This window comes from Coregonus clupeaformis, chromosome 7, assembly GCF_020615455.1.
Source record: "Coregonus clupeaformis isolate EN_2021a chromosome 7, ASM2061545v1, whole genome shotgun sequence".
NCBI lineage: Eukaryota > Metazoa > Chordata > Actinopteri > Salmoniformes > Salmonidae > Coregonus > Coregonus clupeaformis.
The window spans coordinates 9,641,303-9,667,919 of record NC_059198.1 but is presented as its reverse complement, the minus strand read 5'-3'; the positions used below and the strand labels follow the sequence as shown (position 1 = coordinate 9,667,919).

Here is a 26,617-nt window from a genome sequence, read left to right as displayed (position 1 = left end):
TTCTTAAAAGGTCACCGGTTCACACAGTATATTCATTTACATTTTAGTCATTTAGCAGACGCTCTTATCCAGAGCGACTTACAGTTGGTGAGTGCATACATTTTATTTTTAGTTATTTTTCATACTGGAATCGAACCGAAAACCCTGGCGTTGCAAATGCCATGCTCTACCAACTGAGCTACATCCCTGCCGGCCATTCCTTCCCCTACCCTGGACGACGCTGGGCCAATTGTGCGCTGCCCCATGGGTTCCCTAGATCACGTTGTAAAATAATTGCCCATATTACATTTGATCATATTTGAGTCACTATTATTTTACTATTACTGTAACTAATACAAACTAAAATACAGAAAAAGCTGAAATTAAATTAACATCTGTATTTTTTCATACAAACACATTTTTTAGGATAGGCTACTATGATGGTTTCATTCATTCATGACAGCATATAGAATGTTGCAACCTTTTATTTGACTGTCTATGGTTTCAACAATGTTACCTTGGCTTATTCCCAGTGATATCTATTACTTCACTTGAAAAACACGCTGCTCCATATGAAAATGTTATACAATTATGTGACGTAATCAAAAGGGCGGAGTTAGCTACTCCGGCGGCTTGCCTTGTTGGCTTCAACATCAACTCTCCAAAAACCTGTCTCAGAAAGTCGGTTTATTTACGTATTTGTGAAAGGGTATCATGGATTTAATATAAGTAAATCGTTTATTGACAAACTTTACTTGACCTTTCTCCGAAAGTCATTTATCTGGTAAGTTTTAGGTACATTTATCGCCGTTTAGGCCTAGTCATTTCGCTAATGTCTGAGGGAGTAGAATGCAGTCTGTTGAGGATGTCGACCATCTAAATTAAAACTGTAATCAAAAGGAAGTTGACAAGAGACATAAATAACTTGCCGCTTACGTATCGACAAACAGGCTAGCTAGTGTTGTGGATTGTAATAGTTATGATCTATAATACAATAATTCATGTACAGTGGCGGCTGGTGAAAAATATTCTCGGTGGGGCTGTGCCATACTTTTTTTTTCCTGTAACCATCGCGATATATTTTAACACAAACTGCAGGACAGCAGTGCTCAGTGAAACATTCAGTAATTATTTAATGCCAATATTAAAAAGTTGAGGCATTCTTACACAAAAACATATTACACAAACCCAAGCCTTTCATTTGCATTTAAAGTGAACTTTTTACCATTGGTAGTAAACAGGCAACGCAACAGGCATGCTGTCAGAACAGAGTGGAAAGTGGACAATAACATGAAATTATTATAAAGTTTATAGGAAATCTTACACTGTATAAAAGGATGTATAATATAGAAATGGATATCAAGTGGATGAACTCAAACCTTTGACTGGAAGAATAGCATACAGTATTTTATGATCATACTAAATGTGACTAATTGTTAATGTGCTCCAGAACTGCAACAATTAATTGATACAAAACAACATATATACAGTAATATTAGCAAAGACACTATTAAGACTTTCTAGAGTACCATATATAACTGGATTTTTTTATGCTAAGGTCAACTATATACAAAGAAACATGCGGCCAGAGCTGCTCTGTGTGTGTGTGTCTGTCATCTTATTTGTACAGGAATTTTGCCCGTCTGTCCTTCTGAGTGGCAAACCTCTCAATGACCCTTTGATTAAAGTCAGGAATGTCCCTGACAAGTTTCTTCTCCATGGAGAGCATGGCCAGAGCGTTCAGGCGATCCTGTGTCATGCTGTTTCTCAGGAAGGTCTTGATCCTTTTCAGTGTAGAGAAGCACCTTTCTGACTCAGCAGTTGTCATGGGTGTGGTGATGAGGATCTTGAGGAGGCTGGCAGTCTCTGTGAAAGTGCTCTGAAGGTTGTTCTCCATGAAGAACTGGTACAGGGGCACTGCACCACTACAAGCCTTGAACTCACTGTTCTCATAGATGAGGGACAGTTCGGTTTTGAGCTTGGCCTTGTTCAACATGGGGTACGCCTCCACGGTTGTTTCAAGCGCTGTATCGGGGAACTTCACACTGTGTTGTGGGAACAACTCTCCGTGCAATAGTGTTGCGCTGATGAGGTGCTGGGTGAAGGAGAACCTCTCTTTGGCATGACTCAGGATGGTATCACATACCTGTAAAAGATACATCATCAGCTTTAATTTGCAATTAAGCTATTTTGATGCAAGTGATCCTGACTGACACATGCCTATGTCCAACTCAAGTATATGATTACCAAGGTGCTGATTGTTCAGGGTTTTGGCTACATACTACCAGGCCTGAAAAAAGTTCTATGGGGAAACACTGACAATTACATCACAACTTACCTCTATAGCCAACCTCTGTTGTTCTCCTGGTCCCAGCATCCTCCGTCGCTTGATGGGCTGTTGCTGCTCGTCAGATGCGCTGTCCCCACACAAAGAGGGAATTGAGGCCCTGGGTCCAAAAAATAAAGTTTAATTTGATAACTTGCAATCAGACTTCTTAGCTCACTGTAATTCCCCCTCAACACACAACCAGTGACTTTTATATATATATATATATAGACAGACAGACAGACAGACAGACAGATAGTGTGTATATACACACAAACTATGTCTAGTAACTGCTTTTAACCTGTGATGTACATAATTAACTGATGTTATTACGTTTTAAAGCCTTTTTCTATTACATTTGTGAGAGGGATGCAACATAATTTTGTTCTGCTGTGCACTTAGCAATAAAGTTAATCTTCAATAACAACTAGGCCTCTTCTAGAAATTGACCTGGTGGACACCTGAATAATTATTACAAACTGTGTAGTACTTTCCTGCATTATTATCAACGTCTGATTGTGTCTTTTGGACAAACACTTGTTCTCGTGGTCGAGTAACAACAACTGCGCTCCTTGAGTGACGGGGTGGTACTTGGTGAGAGAGGGAGAGAGACGACCCAAATTGCGGAGTAAACTAGAAAAACGGACGTTACACATGGCGGAGTGGCATTACCACATTTAACAAACCAAACATTGAAATACCGTTATAGAAGGTAAAGTAAAAACCCAAACTGGTCTGTGCATCAATACCGGTATATAGTAATATATAGGCAACATACCGTAAATCTGTATCAATTATGTATCAGTTTTACATGTGACCCATATCAAATTTGCGCATTCACACTGAAGGAGCACACAAATGCAATGCTCATTTGGCGTGATTGTCGTGGTAACACAGGTGAAAAAAATCCTGAATGGTATCCTAATGGCAGCCATTTTGGTTAGGGAGAAATACAAACAACTCTACTGCCATACATTCCAATTAGACTGAAGGCATACAGTTGTGTCCAAATATATTGGCACCCTTGGGCTTTTCTTAAATAATTCCCTATTTCTTCTAAAATCAGTTGAAATTTGAGAGGAAAAAATGGGTCTCCACACCTTTAATTATATTTCTGTAAACTTAAGTTTACAATTGTAATTTAGAAAATATAGACAAATGTCATGGACTAAATTATTGGCACCCTGGAGCTAGTACTTGGTTGCACAGCTTTTGGCCAAGATAGCTGCCAACATATGCTTATTGTAGACATCAATGAGCTTGCTGCACCTTTTCTGCTGGCAATTTGGCCCATTCTTCAGCAGCAAACTGCTGTAATTCTTCAATGTTTGAGGGTTGCACTCCACCAACTTCTTTTTTCAGATCTTGCCAAAACTAATGTGGTCCCGTGTAGCTCAGTTGGTAGAGCATGGCGCTTGCAACGCCAGGGTTGTGGGTTCGTTTCCCACGGGGGCCAGTATGAAAAAATGTATGCACTCTTAACTGTAAGTCGCTCTGGATAAGAGCGTCTGCTAAATGACTAAAATGTAATGTAAATGTCTTCTCTTTCCTTTTAAAATACTAAAACAAATATAATTGTGACGGCTCTATGATAATCACTCACTTTGATGACCAGACACATTTAGGCTTTTAAACTGTTGTAAGTGAACTATTCATCTTTCTAACAGCATCTTTATCAGCCAATAGTAAATATAGTTATTTACCTGATTGTTAGCATGCTTTCTGTGAACCTCTGGACAAGTGCTTTAATGAAGACAGGGTCGATGTTCCTCTTCTGCAGCTGGCTGAAAAGCATGTCCACATTTGGCATGATCTTGTGGAACAGTGCCAGGAAAAACAGAAAGCCTCGTCTTCGAGCATCCTCACAAAGCCCCCCGCCTCTCTGACAGTCGGGGCATCAAAGTTCCCAGAGTCTCTGATGGTCTGGAAACACGTTAGGAGGTCATCCCTGTACTCGTACACAGTGTTTACAGCGCGACTGTGGAAGTTCCACCGTGTTGTAGAGGCTCTGGGGAGTCTCCTCGTGCCCACGCAAGGCCAACTCAAAAGCCCCACAGAACTTCACACAATCGATAATTTTGGATAGAATGTGCCTGTTTTTATCCATGTCCTCATTGTGTTTCCTCACCGCAATCCTGTGGCCGTCATCCAGCTGCGTAGCAATGTTCACCCTTCCTAATACAGCTAGCTTTACAGAGTTGTCCATGTGTGCCCTGGTGTTCTCATGTTTCTTTACCTTCTCTGACAGGTGCTTCATATCCCTCACTCCGGTACCTGTCCATGCTGAATCTGACCCCGTCGTTTTAAAAAGCAAGCACGGAAAGCAAAATAAAGCATTAGCATCAGTGCACCCAGCTAGCCAAGCCTTCCTGGTGTACCAGCTACGGGAGAAGCCGCGCATATACTGCTTCCCTTTCTCGCTAGCCTGCTGTCTGATTGAGAGGTCAGGTTGATCTGGGCCCAGCTCTTTCACCCGAACTTTCTCTGACAAAGTTCTCCTCTCAAACGGATCTTGGAGGAGAGATTTCACCGAGTTAGGGTTGGGTCTTGGAGGAGTAACGTTTGCGTTCGCCATTGTCGTCTAGTAAAAATGGCGCCACTGGAGCCCGGTCCTTATTTTATCAGGGGCGAGCTTGGGGCGATAAAATAATCGCCCTCCTTGGATTCGAATTAAAATCGCTGATTAGCTACATTTTATGTCATACATTCATATCTTAAATTAGCAATTGGCTTAACTGCTACGTAGACCCGCCTCCTCGGGGCACTTTCTGTATCGCCCAGAGCTGACGAGGCGTTTGACAGGCAGAGGAAAGGTTGCGAATATGATTTTCTATCATATCTTACACATATTACTGTGTGCATTCCATATTTCAAACACACAAATATTGACATACTGATGTTTTTATTATTATTATTATTATTATTTTTATTTTTTTATTTTTAAAAAAAAATAATTTTATTTAAGGGGGCGGCGCCCTAGCGCCCTCTATCGGCCAGCCGCCACTGTTCATGTATTAAATTATTGGAGGTAACGTGTCATTGCACAAGGGAATTTCCTGAAAAAGTGTGATAATGTAGCTGCTGCATTCTTGTCTGTAAATGTTTCGTTTTTGTAGCTAGCTATGCCATCAAAACCACTCTTTATTTAGTCCAAACTACAACTTGTCTACTGTATCTGTGTCAGCTGTTCACTGTAAAAAAACGGATTAACGTGATTTAAAATAAGAAAAAAAACAATGTCACTAGGTTTAGCCCAGTTGATAGATTCCACTTTTCTCAAATCCCAGCTAGGTAAAATATTTGTATCATTATGGTCATCATCCTGTGATTACCGTTGATCTCAGCATGTTAACCGATCAATCAGCTACAACAGTTTATGACCTAAAGAGTAGTGACTTTGCAATTGAGGACAATCAAGCGTTTTGCATCAGGCCAGCTGTCTAGTTGGTTTTACAGCTGACGATACAGCATTTCTCTTTGTTGTCTTTACAAAGCCCATTCCTCTGACCTTTGCGTAATGTTGATGTGAACTTGTGATGTGCAGAGGATGTTTTGTTAGTTACAGTTCTCCAGTGCTGTGTCAAGTGAACTCTAACTAACACTAGGGTTTGTCTATTGTACATTTCAGGGCAGAGCTCCAGAGGTTGAGCTACAGCCATGGTGCAACAATACCAGTCACCTGTAAGGGTCTACAAACACCCCTTTGAGCTGATAATGGCGGTAAGTTATGTATATTTGTTTGTATTTTGTGTGTGTTTAGGCCTATGCCTTGTCTATGCGTATACAGTGGGGAAAAAAGTATTTAGTCAGCCACCAATTGTGCAAGTTCTCCCACTTAAAAAGATGAGAGAGGCCTGTAATTTTCATCATAGGTACACGTCAACTATGACAGACAAATTGAGAAAAAAAAATCCAGAAAATCACATTGTAGGATTTTTAATGAATTTATTTGCAAATTATGGTGGTAAATAAGTATTTGGTCACCTACAAACAAGCAATATTTCTGGCTCTCACAGACCTGTAACTTCTTCTTTAAGAGGCTCCTCTGTCCTCCACTCGTTACCTGTATTAATGGCACCTGTTTGAACTTGTTATCAGTATAAAAGACACCTGTCCACAACCTCAAACAGTCACACTCCAAACTCCACTATGGCCAAGACCAAAGAGCTGTCAAAGGACACCAGAAACAAAATTGTAGACCTGCACCAGGCTGGGAAGACTGAATCTGCAATGGGTAAGCAGCTTGGTTTGAATAAATCAACTGTGGGAGCAATTATTAGGAAATGGAAGACATACAAGACCACTGATAATCTCCCTCGATCTGGTGCTCCACGCAAGATCTCACCCCGTGGGGTCAAAATGATCACAAGAACGGTGAGCAAAAATCCCAGAACCACACGGGGGGACCTAGTGAATGACCTGCAGAGAGCTGGGACCAAAGTAACAAAGCCTACCATCAGTAACACACTACGCCGCCAGGGACTCAAATCCTGCAGTGCCAGACGTGTCCCCTTGCTTAAGCCAGTACATGTCCAGGCCCGTCTGAAGTTTGCTATAGTGCATTTGGATGATCCAGAAGAGGATTGGGAGAATGTCATATGGTCAGATGAAACCAAAATATAACTTTTTGGTAAAAACTCGTCGTGTTTGGAGGACAAAGAATGCTGAGTTGCATCCAAAGAACACCATCCCTACTGTGAAGCATGGGGGTGGAAACATCATGCTTTGGGGCTGTATTTCTGCAAAGGGACCAGGACGACTGATCCGTGTAAAGGAAAGAATGAATGGGGCCATGTATCGTGAGATTTTGAGTGAAAATCTCCTTCCATCAGCAAGGGCATTGAAGATGAAACTTGGCTGGGTCTTTCAGCATGACAATGATCCCAAACACACCGCCCGGGCAACGAAGGAGTGGCTTCGTAAGAAGCATTTCAAGGTCCTGGAGTGGCCTAGCCAGTCTCCAGATCTCAACCCCATAGAACATCTTTGGAGGGATTTGAAATCCGTGTTGGCCAGCGACAGCCCCAAAACATCACTGCTCTGCATGGAGGAATGGGCCAAAATACCAGCAACAGTGTGTGAAAACCTTGTGAAGACTTACAGAAAACGTTTGACCTGTGTCATTGCCAACAAAGGGTATATAACAAAGTATTGAGAAACTTTTGTTATTGACCAAATACTTATTTTCCACCATAATTTGCAAATCAATTCATAAAAAATCCTACAATGTGATTTTCTGGATATTTTTTCTAATTTTGTCTGTCATAGTTGATGTGTACCTATGATGAAAATTACAGGCCTCTCTCATCTTTTTAAGTGGGAGAACTTGCACAATTGGTGGCTGACTAAATACTTTTTTCCCCCACTGTATGTGTGGGATGTTTGTGAGAGGTTGCAGTGCTCATGTGCAATTTGGACCCAGATGCAGAAACAAAGGTTTCTATGCAGCCAAACCACCCTATCTCATCTCATACAATATACAGTGGGGAGAACAAGTATTTGATACACTGCCGATTTTGCAGGTTTTCCTACTTACAAAGCAGGTAGAGGTCTGTAATTTTTATCATAGGTACACTTCAACTGTGAGAGACGGAATCTAAAACAAAAATCCAGAAAATCACATTGTATGATTTTTAAGTAATTAATTTGCATTTTATTGCATGACATAAGTATTTGATACATCAGAAAAGCAGAACTTAATATTTGGTACAGAAACCTTTGTTTGCAATTACAGAGATCATATGTTTCCTGTAGGTCTTGACCAGGTTTGCACACACTGCAGCAGGGATTTTGGCCCACTCCTCCTCCTCTGTAGCTCAGCTGGTAGAGCACGGCGCTTGTAACGCCAAGGTAGTGGGTTCGATCCCCGGGACCACCCATACACAAAACAAATGTATGCATGCGTGACTGTAAGTCGCTTTGGATAAAAGCGTCTGCTAAATGGCTTATTATTATTATTATTATTATTATTATTATTATTATTATTATTATACAGACCTTCTCCAGATCCTTCAGGTTTCGGGGCTGTCGCTGGGCAATACGGACTTTCAGCTCCCTCCAAAGATGTTCTATTGGGTTTAGGTCTGGAGACTGGCTAGACCACTCCAGGACCTTGAGATGCTTCTTACGGAGCCACTCCTTAGTTGCCCTGGCTGTGTGTTTCGGGTCGTTGTCATGCTGGAAGACCCAGCCACGACCCATCTTCAATGCTCTTACTGAGGGAAGGAGGTTGTTGGCCAAGATCTCGCGATACATGGCCCCATCCATCCTCCCCCTCAATACGGTGCAGTCGTCCTGTCCCCTTTGCAGAAAAGCATCCCCAAAGAATGATGTTTCCACCTCCATGCTTCACGGTTGGGATGGTGTTCTTGGGGTTGTACTCATCCTTCTTCTTCCTCCAAACACGGCGAGTGGAGTTTAGACCAAAAGCTCAATTTTTGTCTCATCAGACCACATGACCTTCTCCCATTCCTCCTCTGGATCATCCAGATGGTCATTGGCAAACTTCAGACGGTCCTGGACATGCGCTGGCTTGAGCAGGGGGACCTTGCGTGCGCTGCAGGATTTTAATCCATGACGGCGTAGTGTGTTACTAATGGTTTTCTTTGAGACTGTGGTCCCAGCTCTCTTCAGGTCATTGACCAGGTCCTGCCATGTAGTTCTGGGCTGATCCCTCCCCTTCCTCATGATCATTGATGCCCCACGAGGTGAGATCTTGCATGGAGCCCCAGACCGAGGGTGATTGACCGTCATCTTGAACTTCTTCCATTTTCGAATAATTGCGCCAACAGTTGTTGCCTTCTCACCAAGCTGCTTGCCTATTGTCCTGTAGCCCATCCCAGCCTTGTGCAGGTCTACAATTATCCCTGATGTCCTTACACAGCTCTCTGGTCTTGGCCATTGTGGAGAGGTTGGAGTCTGTTTGATTGAGTGTGTGGACAGGTGTCTTTTATACAGGTAACGAGTTCAAACAGGTGCAGTTAATACAGGTAATGAGTGGAGAACAGGAGGGCTTCTTAAAGAAAAACTAACGTCTGTGAGAGGCGGAATTCTTACTGGTTGGTAGGTGATCAAATACTTATGTCATGCAATAAAATGCAAATGAATTACTTAAAAATCATACAATGTGACTTTCTGGATTTTTGTTTTAGATTCCGTCTCTCACAGTTGAAGTATACCTATGATAAAAATTACAGACCTCTACATGCTTTGTAAGTAGGAAAACCTGCAAAATCGGCAGTGTATCAAATACTTGTTCTCCCCACTGTATCTCTATACACTGTATTACAGTGTCCCTGGGCACTGTATTATGTCATGTTCTAGTGTTTTGTTTGTGAGATCATTGTTTATCCATCTTTTATTTTGGAAACCCAGGACAACCCTTGTCTGATTTTTATTTAGTTTGCAGTATTTCTATTCACCCAACCTAATTAGTCGTGGCAGCAGATAACACAATATCATATTTATTCTAGAGTATGAGACTGTAAGATAGTACGATTTATTTAGTAACTTTTTGCCTTTAGTATTTTTGCAGGCACCTTGACTGAAGTGACTCTCTCTGTTAAGTGCACTTGCCCTGCTGTAATACCCATCATTCTTGATTTCATTCACCGATCACCACTGCGTAGATGTACCGTACTGATGCAGCAGTAGTTCTGTAGATGGTTGCAAAAGTCATAGGCAATACACCAAACCACAATGTCATACATATACAGTATCTTGTGACTTGGCAGGAAGTCAGCATTCTTCTAATCCCAGTTCAGTGAATAGATCAGATCACATGGCTTCGGACAGAGTGGGGGTGGTTGGGGCCCAGTGTTCTAACAGTCAGATCCTAACTGGAGGGGAAGTCAGGCCCAAAACACAATCAATGTTCAACCATGATATTTATATATTTATTAAGGATCCCCATTACTCTTCCTGGGGTCCAGCAACATTAAGGCAGTTATATACTGTTTAAAATATTACATGACATTACATTTCATAGCACTTTTCACAACACATTAAGTGTGTTCCCTCAGGCCACTACTCTACTACCACATATCTACAACACAAAATCCATGTGTACATGCTTGTCTTACAATGTGTCTGTGCCTGTGTGTCTCTTCACAGTCCATGCTGATCCATAAGGTGTATTTGCATCTGTTTTTTAAATCTGATTCTACTGCTTGCATCAGTTACCTGATGTGGAATAGAGTTCCATGTAGCCATGACTCTATGTAGTACTATGCGCCTCCCATAGTCTGCCTCTCTCTCACCACGCCACCAGCTGTCTGTCTCTCAGGGTCATCTGTCAAAGAGGCCCCATCATGCTCTATGGGTTTTTAGGTTTAAGAGCATGCACGTGACAGCATGCCTTGGTGTGGCTGCCTGGGAAGTTTATCTATTTTGGATGTACTAGTCTTCTCATTCTGATATGTGGTTCATTCTGGCTTGTGACACAGGACAAGCGGTACTCTAGCTCCTCCTCCCGTCTCTTCGTTTCTATCCCTCTCTTCTCTCCTCTCTCCCCTGGGCCTAGTTGTACAGTACTGTCTGTGTCTGCTGCTACCACTGTGACTTCCTGCTTAGCTGTGGCTGACTGGCTGCTCTCTGAACTAGGCCCTTAGAGTCATTAGGCCTTGCTGCGCTTGGTCCCTTCTGCTGCCTGGCCTACCGCCACAGCTGGTCTGCCCTGTTAGGGCTGACAGGACTGCTCCATCCGGTGTATGTTGTGGCTTAGTACAGTACAGTTGCACTACAGAGAGAACATGCTGTACGAAGGGTTGTTTATATCATATCAACCCCCACATCTGTTCACTGCACAACCTCAGTGTTTTACGGTGAATAACTGCAATCAGTATATCTTATGATTTATATCCACTTTTATTTTCTAAACTCATGAATTTAAGCTCTTGGCTCGGCATCTGTTTACCTTGTTTCTGCTCTGTTTGAGACACTGTGCCACTTCCTGTTCTTTGGGGTTATCTATTAAGCCAGAAGCAAGTTACATTATATAATGCAAAGGTCAGCCCGGGAAAAGGTCATTACTGACAAAGCTTAGCTCATTAAAAACACTGATTGTTTCTGATGTAAATGTCCTTTTTCACTACGTTACGCAACAACCTGATTGCGGTGGAAGTCAGGTGCTCTGTTTTTTCTCTAACTGCAGCCGTGGCTCTGCTTTACCAAATACCACAAAACACAACCTTTGTCCCCCAGGAGTTCTTGTCTCGGTTTTAGTCTTGGCAACATCTGTTAAATGTCTGGGAATGTTTTGTTATACTTCCATTCACACACTGTCAGCTTGATTCAAAGGCACATCAAAGATTGTCAGTTGATTTAAAGGTTGTGGGGCTGTCTGGCTGTGAAAAGGCTGTTCTAATGACAGAGCAGTTTACAGTAGATAGAGGGCTAGCCTAGAGGCTTCCTCTGTCCTCTGACTGACCGTCCCAGTGACTGATCCTTGGCTTGGCCCACTGACAGACATTACAGTGTCACTCCTGTCCTGACCCCACACTAAGCCTGGCATGTTGGTTTACCGCTTATCACTGACATCAACATTCCTCCGTTCTCAGGAATGTTTATGTAAACAGATTTGTTTTTCATATTGGGCAGGGATTGGAGAGGCAGCATAGTTTGACGTAAACGGGTATCAGTGTGAGCTGTACTATAACTACAGTGGCAGTCTGAATGACCCTGCTGCAGAGTCATCATGAAACTAAATACAGCCTACCTTATCTCAGTCAATCAATTACATTTATTTATAAAGCCCTTTTTACATCAGCAGTTGTCACAAAGTGCTTATACAGAAACCCAGCCTAAAACCCCAAAGGGCAAGCAATGCAGATGTAGAAGCACAGTGGCTAGGAAAAACTCCCAGGAAAGACTGGAACCTAGCAAGAAACCTAGAGAGGAACTAGGCTCTGAGGGGTGGCCTGTCCTCTTCTGGCTGTGCCGGGTGGTTATAAGACTACATGGCCATTAAGGCCAGATCGTTCTTCAAGATGTTCATAGATGACCAGCAGGGTCAAATAATAATCACAGTGGTTATAGAGGGTGCAACAGGTCAGCACCTCAGGAGTAAATGTCAGTTGGCTTTACCTAGCAGAACATTCAGATGTCGAGAACAGCAGGTGCGGGAGAGAGAGGGTGGAAACAGCAGGTCCGGGACAAGGTAGCATGCCCAGTGAACATGTCAGGGTTCCATAGCTGGGGGGAATTTAGAGGCAGCATACCTAAGATCACACAGGACACCAGATAAGACAGGAGAATTACACCAGATAGGACAGACTGACCCTAGCTTCCTGGCATATGAACTATTGCAACATAGATACTGGAGACTGAGATGGGAAGGGGTCAGGGGACACTGTGGCCCCGTCCAAAGTTACCTCCGGACAGGGTCAACCAGGCAGGATATAACCCCACCCACTTTGCCAAAGCACAGCCCCCACACCACCAAAGGGATATCAACAGACCACTAACTTACTACCCTGAGACAAGGCAGAGTATAGCCCACAAAGATCTCCCCCACCGCACAAGCCTGAGGGGGCGCAAAACTGGACAGGACGATCACGTTAGTAACTCAACCCACTCAAGTAGAGTATAGCGGAAAAAAGCCTGGCACAACGTGATGCACCCCACCTAGGGACAGCATGGGAGAGCGCGATGAGCATGCCAGTGACTCAGCCCCCGTAATAGAAGCAGAGAATCCCATTGGAGAGAGGGGAGCCGGCCAGGCAGAGACAGCTAGGGTGGTTCGTTACTCCAGTGCCTTGCGGTTCACCTTCGCACCCCTGGGCCAGAGTACACTCAATCATAGGACCTACTGAAGAGATGAGTGTTCAGTAAAGACTTAAAGGTTGAGACCGAGTCTGCGTCTCTCACATGGATCGGTAGACCGTTCCAAAAAAGAATGTGCTATATAGGAGAAATCCCTGCCTCCAGCTGTTTGCTTAGAAATTCTAGGAACAATAATGAGGCCTGTGTCTTGTGACCGTAGCGTACGTGTAGGTACAGTTGAAGTCGGAAGTTTACATACACATAGGTTGGAGTCATTAAAACTAGTTTTTCAACCACTCCACAAATTTCTTGTTAACAAACTATAGTTTTGGCAGGTCGGTTAGGACATCTATTTTGTGCATGACACAAGTAATTTCTCCAACAATTGTTTACAGACAGATTATTTCACTTATAATTCACTGTATCACAATTCCATTGGGTCAGAAGTTTACATACACTAAGTTGACTGTGCCTTTAAACAGCTTGGAAAATTCCAGAAAATGATGTCATGGCTTTAGAAGCTTCTGATAGGCTAATTGACATCATTTGAGTCAATTGGAGGTGTACCTGTGGATGTATTTCAAGGCCTACCTTCAAACGCAGTGCCTCTTTGCTTGACATCATGGGAAAATCAAAAGAAATCAGCCAAGACCTCAGAAAAAAATGGTAGACCTCCACAAGTCTGGTTCATCCTTGGGAGCAATTTCCAAACGCCTGAAGGTACCACGTTCATCTGTACAAACAATAGTACGCAAGTATAAACACCATGGGACCACGCAGCCGTCATACCGCTCAGGAAGGAGACGCGTTGAACGTACTTTGGTGCGAAAAGTGCAAATAAATCCCAGAACAACAGCAAAGGACCTTGTGAAGATGCTGGAGGAAACAGGTACAAAAGTATCAATATCCTCAGTAAAACGAGTCCTATATCGACATAACCTGAAAGGCCGCTCAGCAAGGAAGAAGCCACTGCTCCAAAACCGCCATAAAAAAGCCAGACTACAGTTTGCAACTGCACATGGAGACAAAGATCATACTTTTTGGAGAAATGTCCTCTGGTCTGATGAAACAAAAATAGAACTGTTTGGCCATAATGACCATCGTTATGTTTGGAGGAAAAAGGGGAATGCTTGCAAGCTGAAGAACACCATCCCAACCGTGAAGCACGGGGGTGGCAGCATCATGCTGTGGGGGTGCTTTGCTGCAGGAGGGACTGGTGCACTTCACAAAATAGATGGCATCATGAGGAAGGAAAATTATGTGGATATATTGAAGCAACATCTCAAGACATCAGTCAGGAAGTTAAAGCTTGGTCGCAAATGGGTCTTCCAAATGGACAATGACCCCAAGCATACTTCCAAAGGTGTGGCAAAATGGCTTAAGGACAACAAAGTCAAGGTATTGGAGTGGCCATCACAAAGCCCTGACCTCATGCCTATAGAACATTTGTTGGCAGAACTGAAAAAGCGTGTGCGAGCAAGGAGGCCTACAAACCTGACTGTTACACCAGCTCTGTCAGGAGGAATGGGCCAAAATTCACCCAACTTATTGTGGGAAGCTTGTGGAAGGCTTCCCGAAACGTTTGACCCAAGTTAAACAAGTTAAAGGCAATGCTACCAAATACTAATTGAGTGTATGTAAACTTCTGACCCACTGGGAATGTGACGAAAGAAATAAAAGCTGAAATAAATCATTCTCTCTACTATTATTCTGACATTTCACATTGTTAAAATAAAGTGGTGATCCTAACTGACCTAAGACAGGGAATTTTTACTAGTATTAAATGTCAGGAATTGTGAAAAACTGAGTTTAAATGTATTTGGCTAAGGTGTATGTAAACTTCCGACTTCAACTGTATGTACGGCAGGACCAAATCAGAGAGATGGGTAGGAGCAAGTCCATGTAATGCATTGTAGGTTAGCAGTAAAACCTTGAAGTCAGCCCAAGCCTTAACAGGAAGACCGTATCTTTGATTAATAACACAAAAGCTAGACACAAAATAATGGATTTGTTTTATCTATCCTAAAGCAAGATTTAGGCCAAAATAGTAATGCATGTAGGCTGAGAACTTCTGAGGCAGTTTGGTTTTCTGAAGGCAGGCACTGTTCGAAGAGACGATGGACAATGCACCCAACTATCTAACTATAGGCTTCTTGGTTCATGCACTAAAGCCTATATACTACTTTAGTGTTTTGGCAATGGGAAAGAAGGTAATGGGCTCCGTATGTTATATTCCCAAGCATTGAAAGATAGTTTTTACATGTCTTGGTTGTGTAACTGTAGTTATGAGTGTGTAGTCAACTGTATATCCTCCTGTCATGTTATTCAATCAATATTCATGGATGACGTCTGTGTGCCTCGTCATTATATCGATCAGACTGCACACCAGCTTTATTTGATCCATAAAAACTTTAACCACATTGTGATGGAAACAGGAAGTACCGGTCCAATTTTATAAATGCCTCCAGATAATTTGTTTGTTCGACATGGTGGGATCTTTTTGTGTCGGTAAAATTAATTATGCGAGAAATTGTGGTGGAAACGCCTTTAATGCGTAAATATTTATATAATAACCATAATGTCAAAGTCACGCGATGATTATGGTGTGTGGTCCTCCCACTACGACTCGGGAAACCATACTGTTTATTAGGCTACACATGAAATAAGTTATGATGAACTTCACAGGGTAATAAAAGTGTACGGTGATGAGCTTGATGCTCCTTTCCAATAAATATCGAGGGTCTTATTCTGGTGACATGATGATCGATGCTTGACTGCCGTTTGATAAATAAAAATATTCCCGCTCTTATCCATAATATTCTCATCTGTTAGACTAGCCTACCCACACTGTATTTGCGAGCTGGCGCGCACATGTGAAGACCAGAGTAGGCACATTTGCTATTTAACGCAACAGTTTTTGTTACAAAACTATCGCTAGAGTTGAAAATGCGATGGAAACCAGGAATACAAGTAGAACACTAAACTATTTTAAATAAACAGTTGCATTCATGAGTTTTATTGACAAATGTCAATAAAAAAACAAAGCAACAGTAAACATGTCGTCTCCCACGAATGATGCAGCCAATTGAGATATCGTGTGTGACTAACGTATTTCAGTTATCGTGTGTCACAATAGATTATACATTATATTGACCAGATACTCAAGTGGCCGCTCTAACAATGAAAATAAATGTCTTCAGAAATGGAAGGCAGTTAGCCTGGGTACCTGTCTCTTTAGCTAATCCACTCCCTGTACTCATGTCATGTGCCAAAGAAAAACACCACCTGCTGGAGAAGAGAATATGGGCCCACTTATCCCTCTTGCTTCGCCTCTTCCTCTTTGGTGTGACTCACAAATTTCAGTTAATTACTATAGCTCCCGCCTTGGGCCAATCAGCGTAATTCTGTAAATGCCGGATCTCTCTGGCAAGACGCATCATTCACCCAAGTTTCGTCAACATCGGGCCAGTGCTGTCGAGATCGCGTGTGACTAACGACAGACGGCTGGACGGACGGAGAGCGATCCACAGTCCCCTCCCGGATTTCATCGTTGGGGACAATAAGGTCAGCCAAAACAAAAAACCGGATAAAATGAATTTATATGAATGCTGTACGTACAGAAATTGTTTGCACACTGAAATGAATATCCAACTAGTCACTGACAACTGTGTGGAGTTTGACAGCAAAGATGTGAGCTTATTACAGTTTTATAGACACTATGTACTGGGATCTTCTATGTTGAAGAACCTTTTACCTTCTAACGACTCTTGTGTAGCTTGTGAGCGTCATAGGGCAAAACATGTTCGTGAGAGTCTCAGCTTTTCATATAGCTTTTACGAGTTTGTAGCTCAAACCATTTGGACTCTACAGACATTTTTGTATACAAGACCCAGCCCCCCCGTGTTCCTTTGGGATCCACCCTTGTCTCACAAACACCGCTCTAGCTCAGCCCCCGTTAATCACACAAACTAATGGTTGGTACCACAGATTAATGGTCAAATGCAGAAGAAATTGACAAATCCAATGGTACAACCCAATAGTCTGTAGCTCAATCACAGTGTTTTTAAAAGGGGTTAGTAGTCCAAAACGCGCCAGCGTTATGGTGGGACTCATTGAGTTAAGGGTAGAGTTCAGTTGAGAACCATCGTGTCATTAACATGGGTGCTCTTTGTATTGGTCAAGCCTGGTGTGTGTGTGTGTGTGTGTGTGACATAACTAGCTCACCTCTTGACATTGATTGACTCTGGTTGGACTCCCTGATTGTCACATGACCTACTAACTGATCTGGTGACCTTTGTCCTGAGGGAGTTCTCCAGGGGCCTCAGCAGCATTATAAAGATATCACTCAGACCGGGGGACAATATTGACAGAGGAAGCCCGGTAGGTCTGTTTTGGCCTGATTGTCAGCCATAAAAGCAAGGAGAAAGCACACTTTAAAGAGCCACATGACTGCTGTTAGATTACCAGCACTTAAAGCTGGGATCCTTAATGGTGAAACTGACACGTCCGTTTGCGATATTACAACAACAAAGACGTTTCTGCAAACAACGAAGACTGTTTTTCTCTCGGACATCATTGCACGCGTGATAGAACAGCAGCGTATGTAATACTATTTGTTTTACCTTGATGCGCGACGCTCCCCACCTCTGCTTCGCCAACTAAACAAAAACAATAACAGTGGCCTTAGGGAGGACAGTGGCGCTGTTTTCCCAACTGCAGATTCCATCTTTAACCTAAACATTATAACTATTTTTTTGATCAAAGTGATTATAACCCAGAAAATACTTTCACTGTATGCATTTTGTTTTCATCGTGTGAGTAATATTGCATATTTTCTTCCTCCTTTCCCCTCTCCCTCTCTCTGTCTCCCGTTAGGCCTATGTGCGGAGGTTTCCAAACTGCCCCCTGATCCCCATCTTTGTGGACAGTGAGGTGGTCAAGGAGGAGCACAGTGATGACGGAGCCACTGTGTTCACTGAGAGGCGCTGTAAGGTGGAGGCAGACGCCCCCCGGCTGTTCAAAAGGGTATCTTACCTTTAATAGTATAATAATAATATGCCATTTAGCAGACGCTTTTATCCAAAGCGACTTACGGTCATGCGTGCATACATTATATTTTTTTTGTGTATGGGTGGTCCCGGGGATCGAACCCACTACCCTGGCGTTACAAGCGCCGTGCTCTACCAGCTGAGCTACAGAGGACCACACACTTTAACCTTTCACCTTTTAACTTTTCCCTTGAGCAGTGAAGCTACTCAAGCTAGTAATGTATAGTAGTGTCTGTTTTACTCTTATTTTCTTATGTGAAGGCTATTAGTGTTTATTTCCACACAGACATGAATATCCTGGTAGGAACGTTGTGTTGATGTTGTGTTAGTGTTGTCCAGTGTTGATTGACCGTGGTCTACTCTGTGTGTCTCTAGATGGCTGGTGTGGACTACCTGTACTTCATCCATAAGAACACTCTGGACCGCAGGGAGAGGGCGCTGCACATCGAGGTCGTCAACGAGACCTTCTCCAACAGAGTCATCGTCCATGAGATCTGCAGCTACACGGTGTGCCCCACAACTATAATAATCATCGGTTACATGGGCTGCCTTTTACACAGGCAGCCCAATTCTGATCTTTTTTACACTCATTGGTCTTTTGACCAATCACATCAGATCTTTGCACATCTTTTTCAGAGCTGATCTGATTGGTCAAAAGACTAGCAACGTATAGTGTTTGTCTGTTTGACTCTCTTACTTTCTTAAATGTGTGAAGGCTATTAGTGATTATAATATATTAGAATTGAGCTGCCTGTGTAAACGCAGCCACACTCTCTCTTTATCACTGGAACATCATACAACTCATGTAATAAACAGTGTCAATGTTTATGATCACTATGTTTGATGTACAGTTACAAGATGACATGGAGTCATACCCTGGGTTGTTCTGAACAGAATGAGCATATGTTTGTCTATTGTGAAGAACATTTGCAGCGGGACACGTACATGAATGCACGCATGTCTCCTTTCAATGCGCACCAAAATTACGATCTGTTTCTCTGAATTACCCTGTGAAAGCCTGACACTCTAAGATCCTATTTTATAACTTAGCTGGTCATGGTGGCAATAGAACAAGCTTTCAAATGATGCCCACCTGACCCAGATTGCGATTTATAATAGACCGTTTTTGGATTGCGTAAACAAGAACAGTAGTTGTGATGGCAGGAATGCAGGGTTGTGTTCCTTACATAACAACTACTAGTGTGCTTGCTCTAGTTCCTCAATGGCACAGCAAGGAGAGCTCAAAAAAGCACCTTATAGTTGAAGACTGTTCTTTGAGTCAAGCATTGAATTTACATAGGAATTGTGCACACTTGGGAGAGGTGTGTGGCCACTTGGAGACACCAGTTAGTCCTCTCACTCAAACTCCACAATTTCCAGGAATATTCGTATGTTATTTTCAGATTTTGTTATCAACAAATGCGGCGAAAAATATAGTAAATGTAAAATGCACATAACATCAAGTGTAATATTTTGCATTCAGTCTTGTCAGGTGAACTGTTGTGTCCTCACCTTTTTGATCTAATAATTTTCCAATAATCTCCAAACTGTTCCCTTTCAATTGCTACCATGCTTACACATATGCTTTTCATGTTTCTTCTGTAAGAAACATTTTAATTTAGCCCTATCTATATAGGCCAATTCCCACGAGTGTAAAGGGTTAATCCATTTGGAGTCTGTATTGTGATGTGTTGTGCTTCCTCCACAGGTTCACCCAGAGAATGAGGAGTGGACGTGTTTCGAGCAGACAGCCAGTCTGGACATCAAGTCCTTCTTTGGCTTTGAGAACGCGGCCGAGAAGCTAGCCATGAAGCAGTACGCCAACAGTATTAAAAAGGTGTGTTCATGTGTCAGTCTGTGAGCATGTGAGTACAGTATACATGTGAGTGTGATAGATGGGTATGGCTATAGGATAAGGCAATGGGATATGCCATCATCATCATCCACCATGCTGCTCCCCCATATAGACCCAGTGTTACATGATCATGTTAACTCAGTCTATTCCCAGGCCTACTGTGATCCAGTCTGGCAGGTCTGTGTAAAATGTGTGTTTTTACCAGGATCTATCCGTTGTGCCATATATCCTGCTCAGCCATGTCACACAATGGTGTGTGTGTGTGTGTGCGCTCGTATGCGGCCAGGTGCGTGTGTAAACAAACCTGCAGTATTTGCCCACAGTGTTTGCTCATTACACTAGCTACCTGTACTTATGCTGTCATGTGCTCTGTCCTCCAGGGCAAAGAGATCATAGAGTATTACCTGAAGGAGTTGGAGGACGAGGGGGTGACCCACATCCCCCGCTGGAGCCCCCCTCAGGCCCCCCCACCAACTGCCAGGCTCCAGCTGCCACTCACCACTGCCAGTGCCCCTGCCAATGCCATCCCTGTGCACACTGCCAAGGAGACCCACTCTGCCAGCCTCACAGAGCTACCGGCTGGCTCCCCAGATGGTCAGTGTTCCGAGTCAGAATCAACACAGTAATAAACACACAATCTGAAAGATCTGTCACGGCTGAAGTCAGAATCCCATTCCAACATTCTGGCCTTGCCTTGGGCTGCATTGGGCTGGTAGACTGTGGGTATGCATTGGGGTATGTGTGTGAATTGTCTGTGTTTTGGTTGCAGACAAGTTGGACGCAGACTACATCAGGCGTTACCTAGGTGACCTGACGCCGCTGCAGGAGAGCTGTCTTATAAGACTACGCCATTGGCTGCAGGAGACCCACAAGGGCAAGGTGAGATGTGTATGAACACACTCAAACTCTGACTCGAATAGCTGCAGACAAGAACAAGAGCAAAATGTGCATCCAAAGAACATACAGGCGTGAATAAAACTCACATCTGACTCACACACACCACAACATCTGCATAAACACAATCTCCTCTCCCTCCCCTAGATCCCTAAGTACCAGCACGTGCTGCGTTTCCTGCGGGCCCGGGACTTTAACCTGGAGAAGGCCCGGGAGATCCTGTGTCAGTCGCTCACCTGGAGGAAGCAGCACCAGGTGGACTTCCTGCTGGATTCCTGGGAGAGACCTCAGCTGCTACATGACTACTACACCGGGGGCTGGCACCACCACGACAGAGGTAGGTACCACTCGGAGCAGGATAGGGTGAACGGCAGGGTTGTGTTCAATGGGCACAGACAGAAGATGAAAATATATTTTGAAATGGGAAATGAGTGTTCTTAATGCACAAATTCAGGAAGTACTGTACCACCACAGTTTCACAATGTTTTCTTCCGTTTGGTTTCTAGTGAATGTGTCCCAGCTCTTATATGTATTGGTAATGACTAACTGTAATGTCTGGTTGCTTCTCTGGAATTGACATCACTAGCTATGTTTCCATTAACTTGTCCAGTGATTAATTTTTTTTACATTTTAGAAAGTTTGCATAAAGAATAGTTGTGACAATTGCCTGCTACGGTGCATTTCTGTTGAACTTTTCTGTGTCGATAAAAACAGCTGGACGTAATGACGTCTAACTATTTTTTGCAAAAACCGGTGTCGAATACAAATTATGTGATTGAAGTGTATTTATTATCCATTTTGGCAAAATGTGCATTAATAAACTGGTGACAGCCTGTATGCCCACTCCCACCTATCTGTTTCATGTCTCAGGTACCTTGCAAAAGTCAGCATGGATAGAATGCAAGAAATGACTAATATGTATCATGTGCCAATGTAACGCCACGGACCGTGCCATGGTGAAACTTGCACTCCTCTAGCTCAGAAATAATTGGATGGTGAAACTTGCATCCAGCCAACCAGAAAAGCAAGGTGAAGCAATTCAGGCATTCTTGACAGTCAGGACAATCCTTGTCCTGCAAAGAAACATTACTTTTTATAGTATAATTTTGTTGGGATTTAGCAAGCAGCAGGCATTTAGAATTAAATGTGGAGTGGAGCTTTTATTGTTACATGATTACATCACGTGCCCAGCGTACCGTGAAAATGGTTGGGCAATCATTATTTATTTGTCACAGTAAAGAAAGTTGGGCAAAAGAAAAATCCGCCCCGTCAAACATACCATTTTTGTCGATCTTTAGAACATTTCTCCTACAGCTGCCGTTTCCAGTACACATGCTGCAATGTTTAAAAAAAAATAAACCTGGGTCAATGGAAACCTGCCTACTATGTGTCATTGAGTCAGGCGGGTAGCTGTTGGTCGCATTCTCCTGCTCAGATGTTGCTTGCCTCAACCAATGTTTGCATGCCACGTCATCGCCTGTGTCATTAACTGACGCATTGCTAGAACATATGATGTGGTTAGCTGATACGTAAAATACCTATCCAGGCGTTGTAAGATCTGGCATGTGTCAGAAACATCTGGGCAGAGGAAATCACCCATTATCTCCACTTAGCTGATAGCCAATCGGACATCTAGGACCTCAGACCAGGAAGTGGCCCATAATAACAATAACCCCCACCTAAAAGCCAAAACAGCTGGTAGTAAAACACCTATATTTACATAAATGACTTTAATGTGAGTTGTAAATGTATATACCATAGATGTGATTATGGTCAACATAATCTGACTCAGTTTCTCTATTGATTTAACTGAATACTGTCTATTGCGTCTGTTTTAATGTCATGATCATTACTGATCCTCTTGTAGCTTTGTTAACAGTGCGGTCATGTGTTTGTGTCCATGTCTGTCTGTAGATGGGCGCCCTCTGTATATTCTGCGACTGGGACAAATGGATACCAAGGGTTTAGTACGTGCCTTGGGCGAGGAGTCCCTTCTGAGACAAGTGAGTATGACACACACACACACACACACACACACACACACACACTCATCCAGATGCTGGGTATAAACACACATATATAAATACATCAACACATACTATACACAAATGCTCGCTCTTCCCCTGACCTCTCACCTCTTCACTCTCCCTCAGGTCCTGTCCATCAATGAGGAGGGTCTGAGGCGTTGTGAAGAGAACACCAGAGTCTTTGGCCGACCCATCAGGTAGCTACCATTTTCATACTCACTCCTCTTATCTGTGTCTCCCCTCCCTGAATACAGTATGTCCTATAACCCCCCTGTCTGTCTGTCAGCTGCTGGACGTGCCTGGTGGACCTGGAGGGGTTAAACATGCGTCACCTGTGGCGACCCGGGGTTAAAGCCCTGCTGAGGATCATAGAGGTGGTGGAGGCCAACTACCCAGAGACCCTGGGACGTCTGCTCATACTGAGGGCTCCACGGGTCTTCCCTGTGCTCTGGACCCTGGTGAGAGCCTTTAACATCACATATTTTAGTGTACATTACATTGTACAGTGCTTTCTCTTTCTCCAACTTGATCACATTCAGATATTAAATTCCATGTGCAGAGCGAACATATGAGATGACCTTTGACCCTGAGTGTCTGTGCTCTGTTCTCAGGTCAGTCCATTCATTGATGAGAACACCAGGAAGAAGTTCCTGGTGTATGCTGGGAATGACTACCAGGGGCCTGGAGGTCTGGTGGACTACATCGACAGAGAGGTCATCCCTGACTTCCTGGGAGGAGACTGCCTGGTGAGTCTGTCAGGCAGACCAGAGGCTCATCTGGCTGTTGTGTACATTAGACAGTAGCCTTCTACATGCATATGAAGTAATATTGGCTAATGCTGCTAGTACTTAACTTAATATAGTTAACAGTGGGTCCTCTTAGAAGACCTTGTCCTAGCTGTGTGTACTGATAGAACTGGGGGCTGATTGTGTCTCGGTCTCTTGTCTCCTGTCATGTCATATCCAGTGTGAGATCCCTGAAGGAGGTATGGTCCCCAAGTCTCTGTATAGGACAGCAGAGGAGCTGGAGAGTGAGGAGTTGCGGCTGTGGACAGACACCATCTACAAGACTGCCAGTGTCTTCAAGGGGGCCCCACATGAGGTAACTTGATCTAAACAGTAACAACAGTACATGTGTTTTCCAGCTTCTCAGTTGACAGTGCTCAAACAGTGGGTTAGGTTGCCCCCCCCAGTGGAGAAATACAACACAACAGCAAAAAGCTGTATAAACTCATTACAGTGATTAATTCTCTTTTGTCTGTAGTTTTGTTTTCTACTGTGTTCACTCACAACCAATCCTGTTCCAGCTGCTGATCGAAATCTCAGAGCCCTCTTCTGTGATCACCTGGGACTTTGACGTGTGTAAAGGGGACGTCATCTTCAACATCTACCACTCCAGGAGGGCGCCCCAGCCCCCCAAGAGGGACGCCCAGGGGGCTCACAGCAGCATCACGTCGCCAGCCACCAACAACATGCAGCTGATTGACAGATCCTGGATTCTGGGGCAAGACTACAGTATGGTGGAGACAGCACTCACCTGCAAGGAGGGAGAGAGTGTTCAGGTAAGAGACTGAAACAGGCACAGTCACATCCACAGCTGGTACAGGTGGGTCTGATGATTTGTAGTACCTCATTTGGATTTGTGTGAGTGGGTCTGTTCAATTGGCTGTGTTTCTGAAGGTTTCAGAATATATGTGTTCGTGATAACATGTACTACTCACCAACCTCAGGGCTGAATCCTAAGACGTGAGTGTAACTGAAACATCCACTGATGTCAATTGGAGGTTTCTGTGTTTGGAGTTCTGTGCTGTGCACATATCTCTTCATCCCTAGGCAGTGTCTCTGACCAGTGTTTCCGTTAGCTGGTAATTGCTGGCTTTTGGCCGACAAATAGAAACATTGCAATACATGGAAGTTGGTTCAGGTTGTCTTTCAATCCCATCTGTCTACTCTGTCTGTCTTTAGTTCACGCTCTCACTAGCAAACTTGCAACATTTTATCAACTGGTACCGTCCCGCAAAGTTTGCCACGCCAGTGAGTCTGACAAACAAAGCTGTGTGAACGCAGGGGAGAAATGTTTAAAGTATTTTATTACTTTTTGCTAGATTCATCTCTCTAAAAGACAATTACAGAGATGTCATAGAAGTCCACCAAGGAGTATTTAGATGAGGTAGTTTTGCGTCCCTCTTCTAATCTAATGCCTGGTCGAGTAGCTAGCTGAAATGCTAAAAACGGTGCAAATCAGGTTAGCTGGCTGCTGTACCAAGGACTGAGGCACATCCATGTGGAAAAATTAAGCGATATTGAAAAGCCAGAGGGATCAAGGAGCTGACGTTCAGTTGGTAGGCTATCATTCCTCCTTACATAGCTCAATAATCATTGCAGTCACTTCCATGTGGTGTCAATCGGCAGTGGGCACTCCTTAAAAAGCATTTGCCTACACGTGAGGGAATTCAAATGGGTTTCTATTACATAAAGTCTGTAATTTAGATATTGGATGTTCTATTAGTTATAGCTGACATTTGAATGGAAACACTGCCTCTGACCCTCTACCTCACCTGTCCCCTCCTCCTCTCCCCAGGGCTCCCATGTCACGCGGTGGCCTGGGTTCTACATCCTCCAGTGGCGCTTCCACTGCTCCCCGGCCTGCTCTGCCTCCAGCCTGCCCCGGGTGGATGACGTGCTGGCCTCCCTGCAGGTCTCCTCCCACAAGTGTAAGGTCATGTTCTACACCGAGGTGCTGGGCTCCCACGACTTCAGGTCAGTCACCATTCACTATACTGTACTGTATAACACAGCGTATTGTTATAGTGATGCTTAGTGTGTAGGGCTGCTGCATGTCGGTGAATAAATGTTTTAGGCTAGCTTCTTTTTTAGGCAGTGTGTGTAGTTGTATGGGGAAAATGTATTTGCTGTGATTTATAAGGGTGTTTATAAAGATTCTTAGGGAAAAAATGCTCTAAGAAAATATGTTCTATGGATATTTAATCTATTGTCTGTGTGTCTGTCTGCCTGTCTGTCCAGGGGCTCTATGACCAGTCTGGAGTCCAGTCACAGTGGCTTCTCCCAGCTGAGTGCCGCCACCACCACCTCTAGCCAATCACAGTCCAGCTCCACCGTATCAAGGTAGCATCCAGCCAATAGGAGGTGAAGGAGTTTGAGTTTTGCAACATGGAGATCCCATTTAGGATCTAACTGACTTCTGATACTGTTGACTTCTGCCCTGTTGCCTTAAAGAAAAACCAGCGCTGTACCAACACCTGCCAATGAGGACTTAACCTTACCTAAGGGGATGAGAGAACTGTTATGAACTGTATGGAACAAGGATAGCCTCTCCTTAATGCCATGTGGGTGGAACGGTGGAGTTCCTACCTGTGATCACCTTCTAGTACTTGCATTTAAAGCAGTGGACGATGCACTTCTTTATTTGTGTGCTAATAATAATCAATTTAATTAGTTTCGCTAGTGATATTATTAAAATATACATGTACGTTGTTAATTTGTATCTGTATCCATAATTGGTGACATTAAGATTGCTCTGGAAATTGAATATCTGCTTTATGAGCATCTGCTGAATGAATAAATGCATATGGAGATGTCTTGGAAACCATCATCATCCTCTTCTTCTTAGTTTTTCTTTCAATAATATTGTTCTTTCTTTTAAGGGGAAATGACAGAGATGTTTCCCATTTTATTGAAACTGAACAATAAAGCACTTCCCATTTTCA

The 26,617-nt window shown here is 43.4% G+C and overlaps 1 protein-coding gene across 1 annotated transcript; it reads left to right on the top strand.

Annotated features, from left to right (window-relative positions):
* Positions 1-605: 605 nt before the first annotated feature.
* LOC121585142 (SEC14-like protein 1) lies at positions 606-26,617 on the top strand. Its single transcript, XM_041901511.2, has 16 exons — positions 606-763; positions 5,934-6,025; positions 17,942-18,091; positions 18,490-18,621; positions 19,823-19,951; positions 20,350-20,563; positions 20,739-20,848; positions 21,011-21,200; positions 22,778-22,866; positions 23,017-23,087; positions 23,177-23,348; positions 23,502-23,636; positions 23,857-23,991; positions 24,197-24,451; positions 25,471-25,649; positions 25,914-26,617. The coding sequence occupies exons 2-16, from the start codon at positions 5,963-5,965 to the stop codon at positions 26,017-26,019; spliced, it is 2,130 nt and encodes a 709-aa protein (XP_041757445.1). The 5' UTR covers positions 606-763; positions 5,934-5,962; the 3' UTR covers positions 26,020-26,617.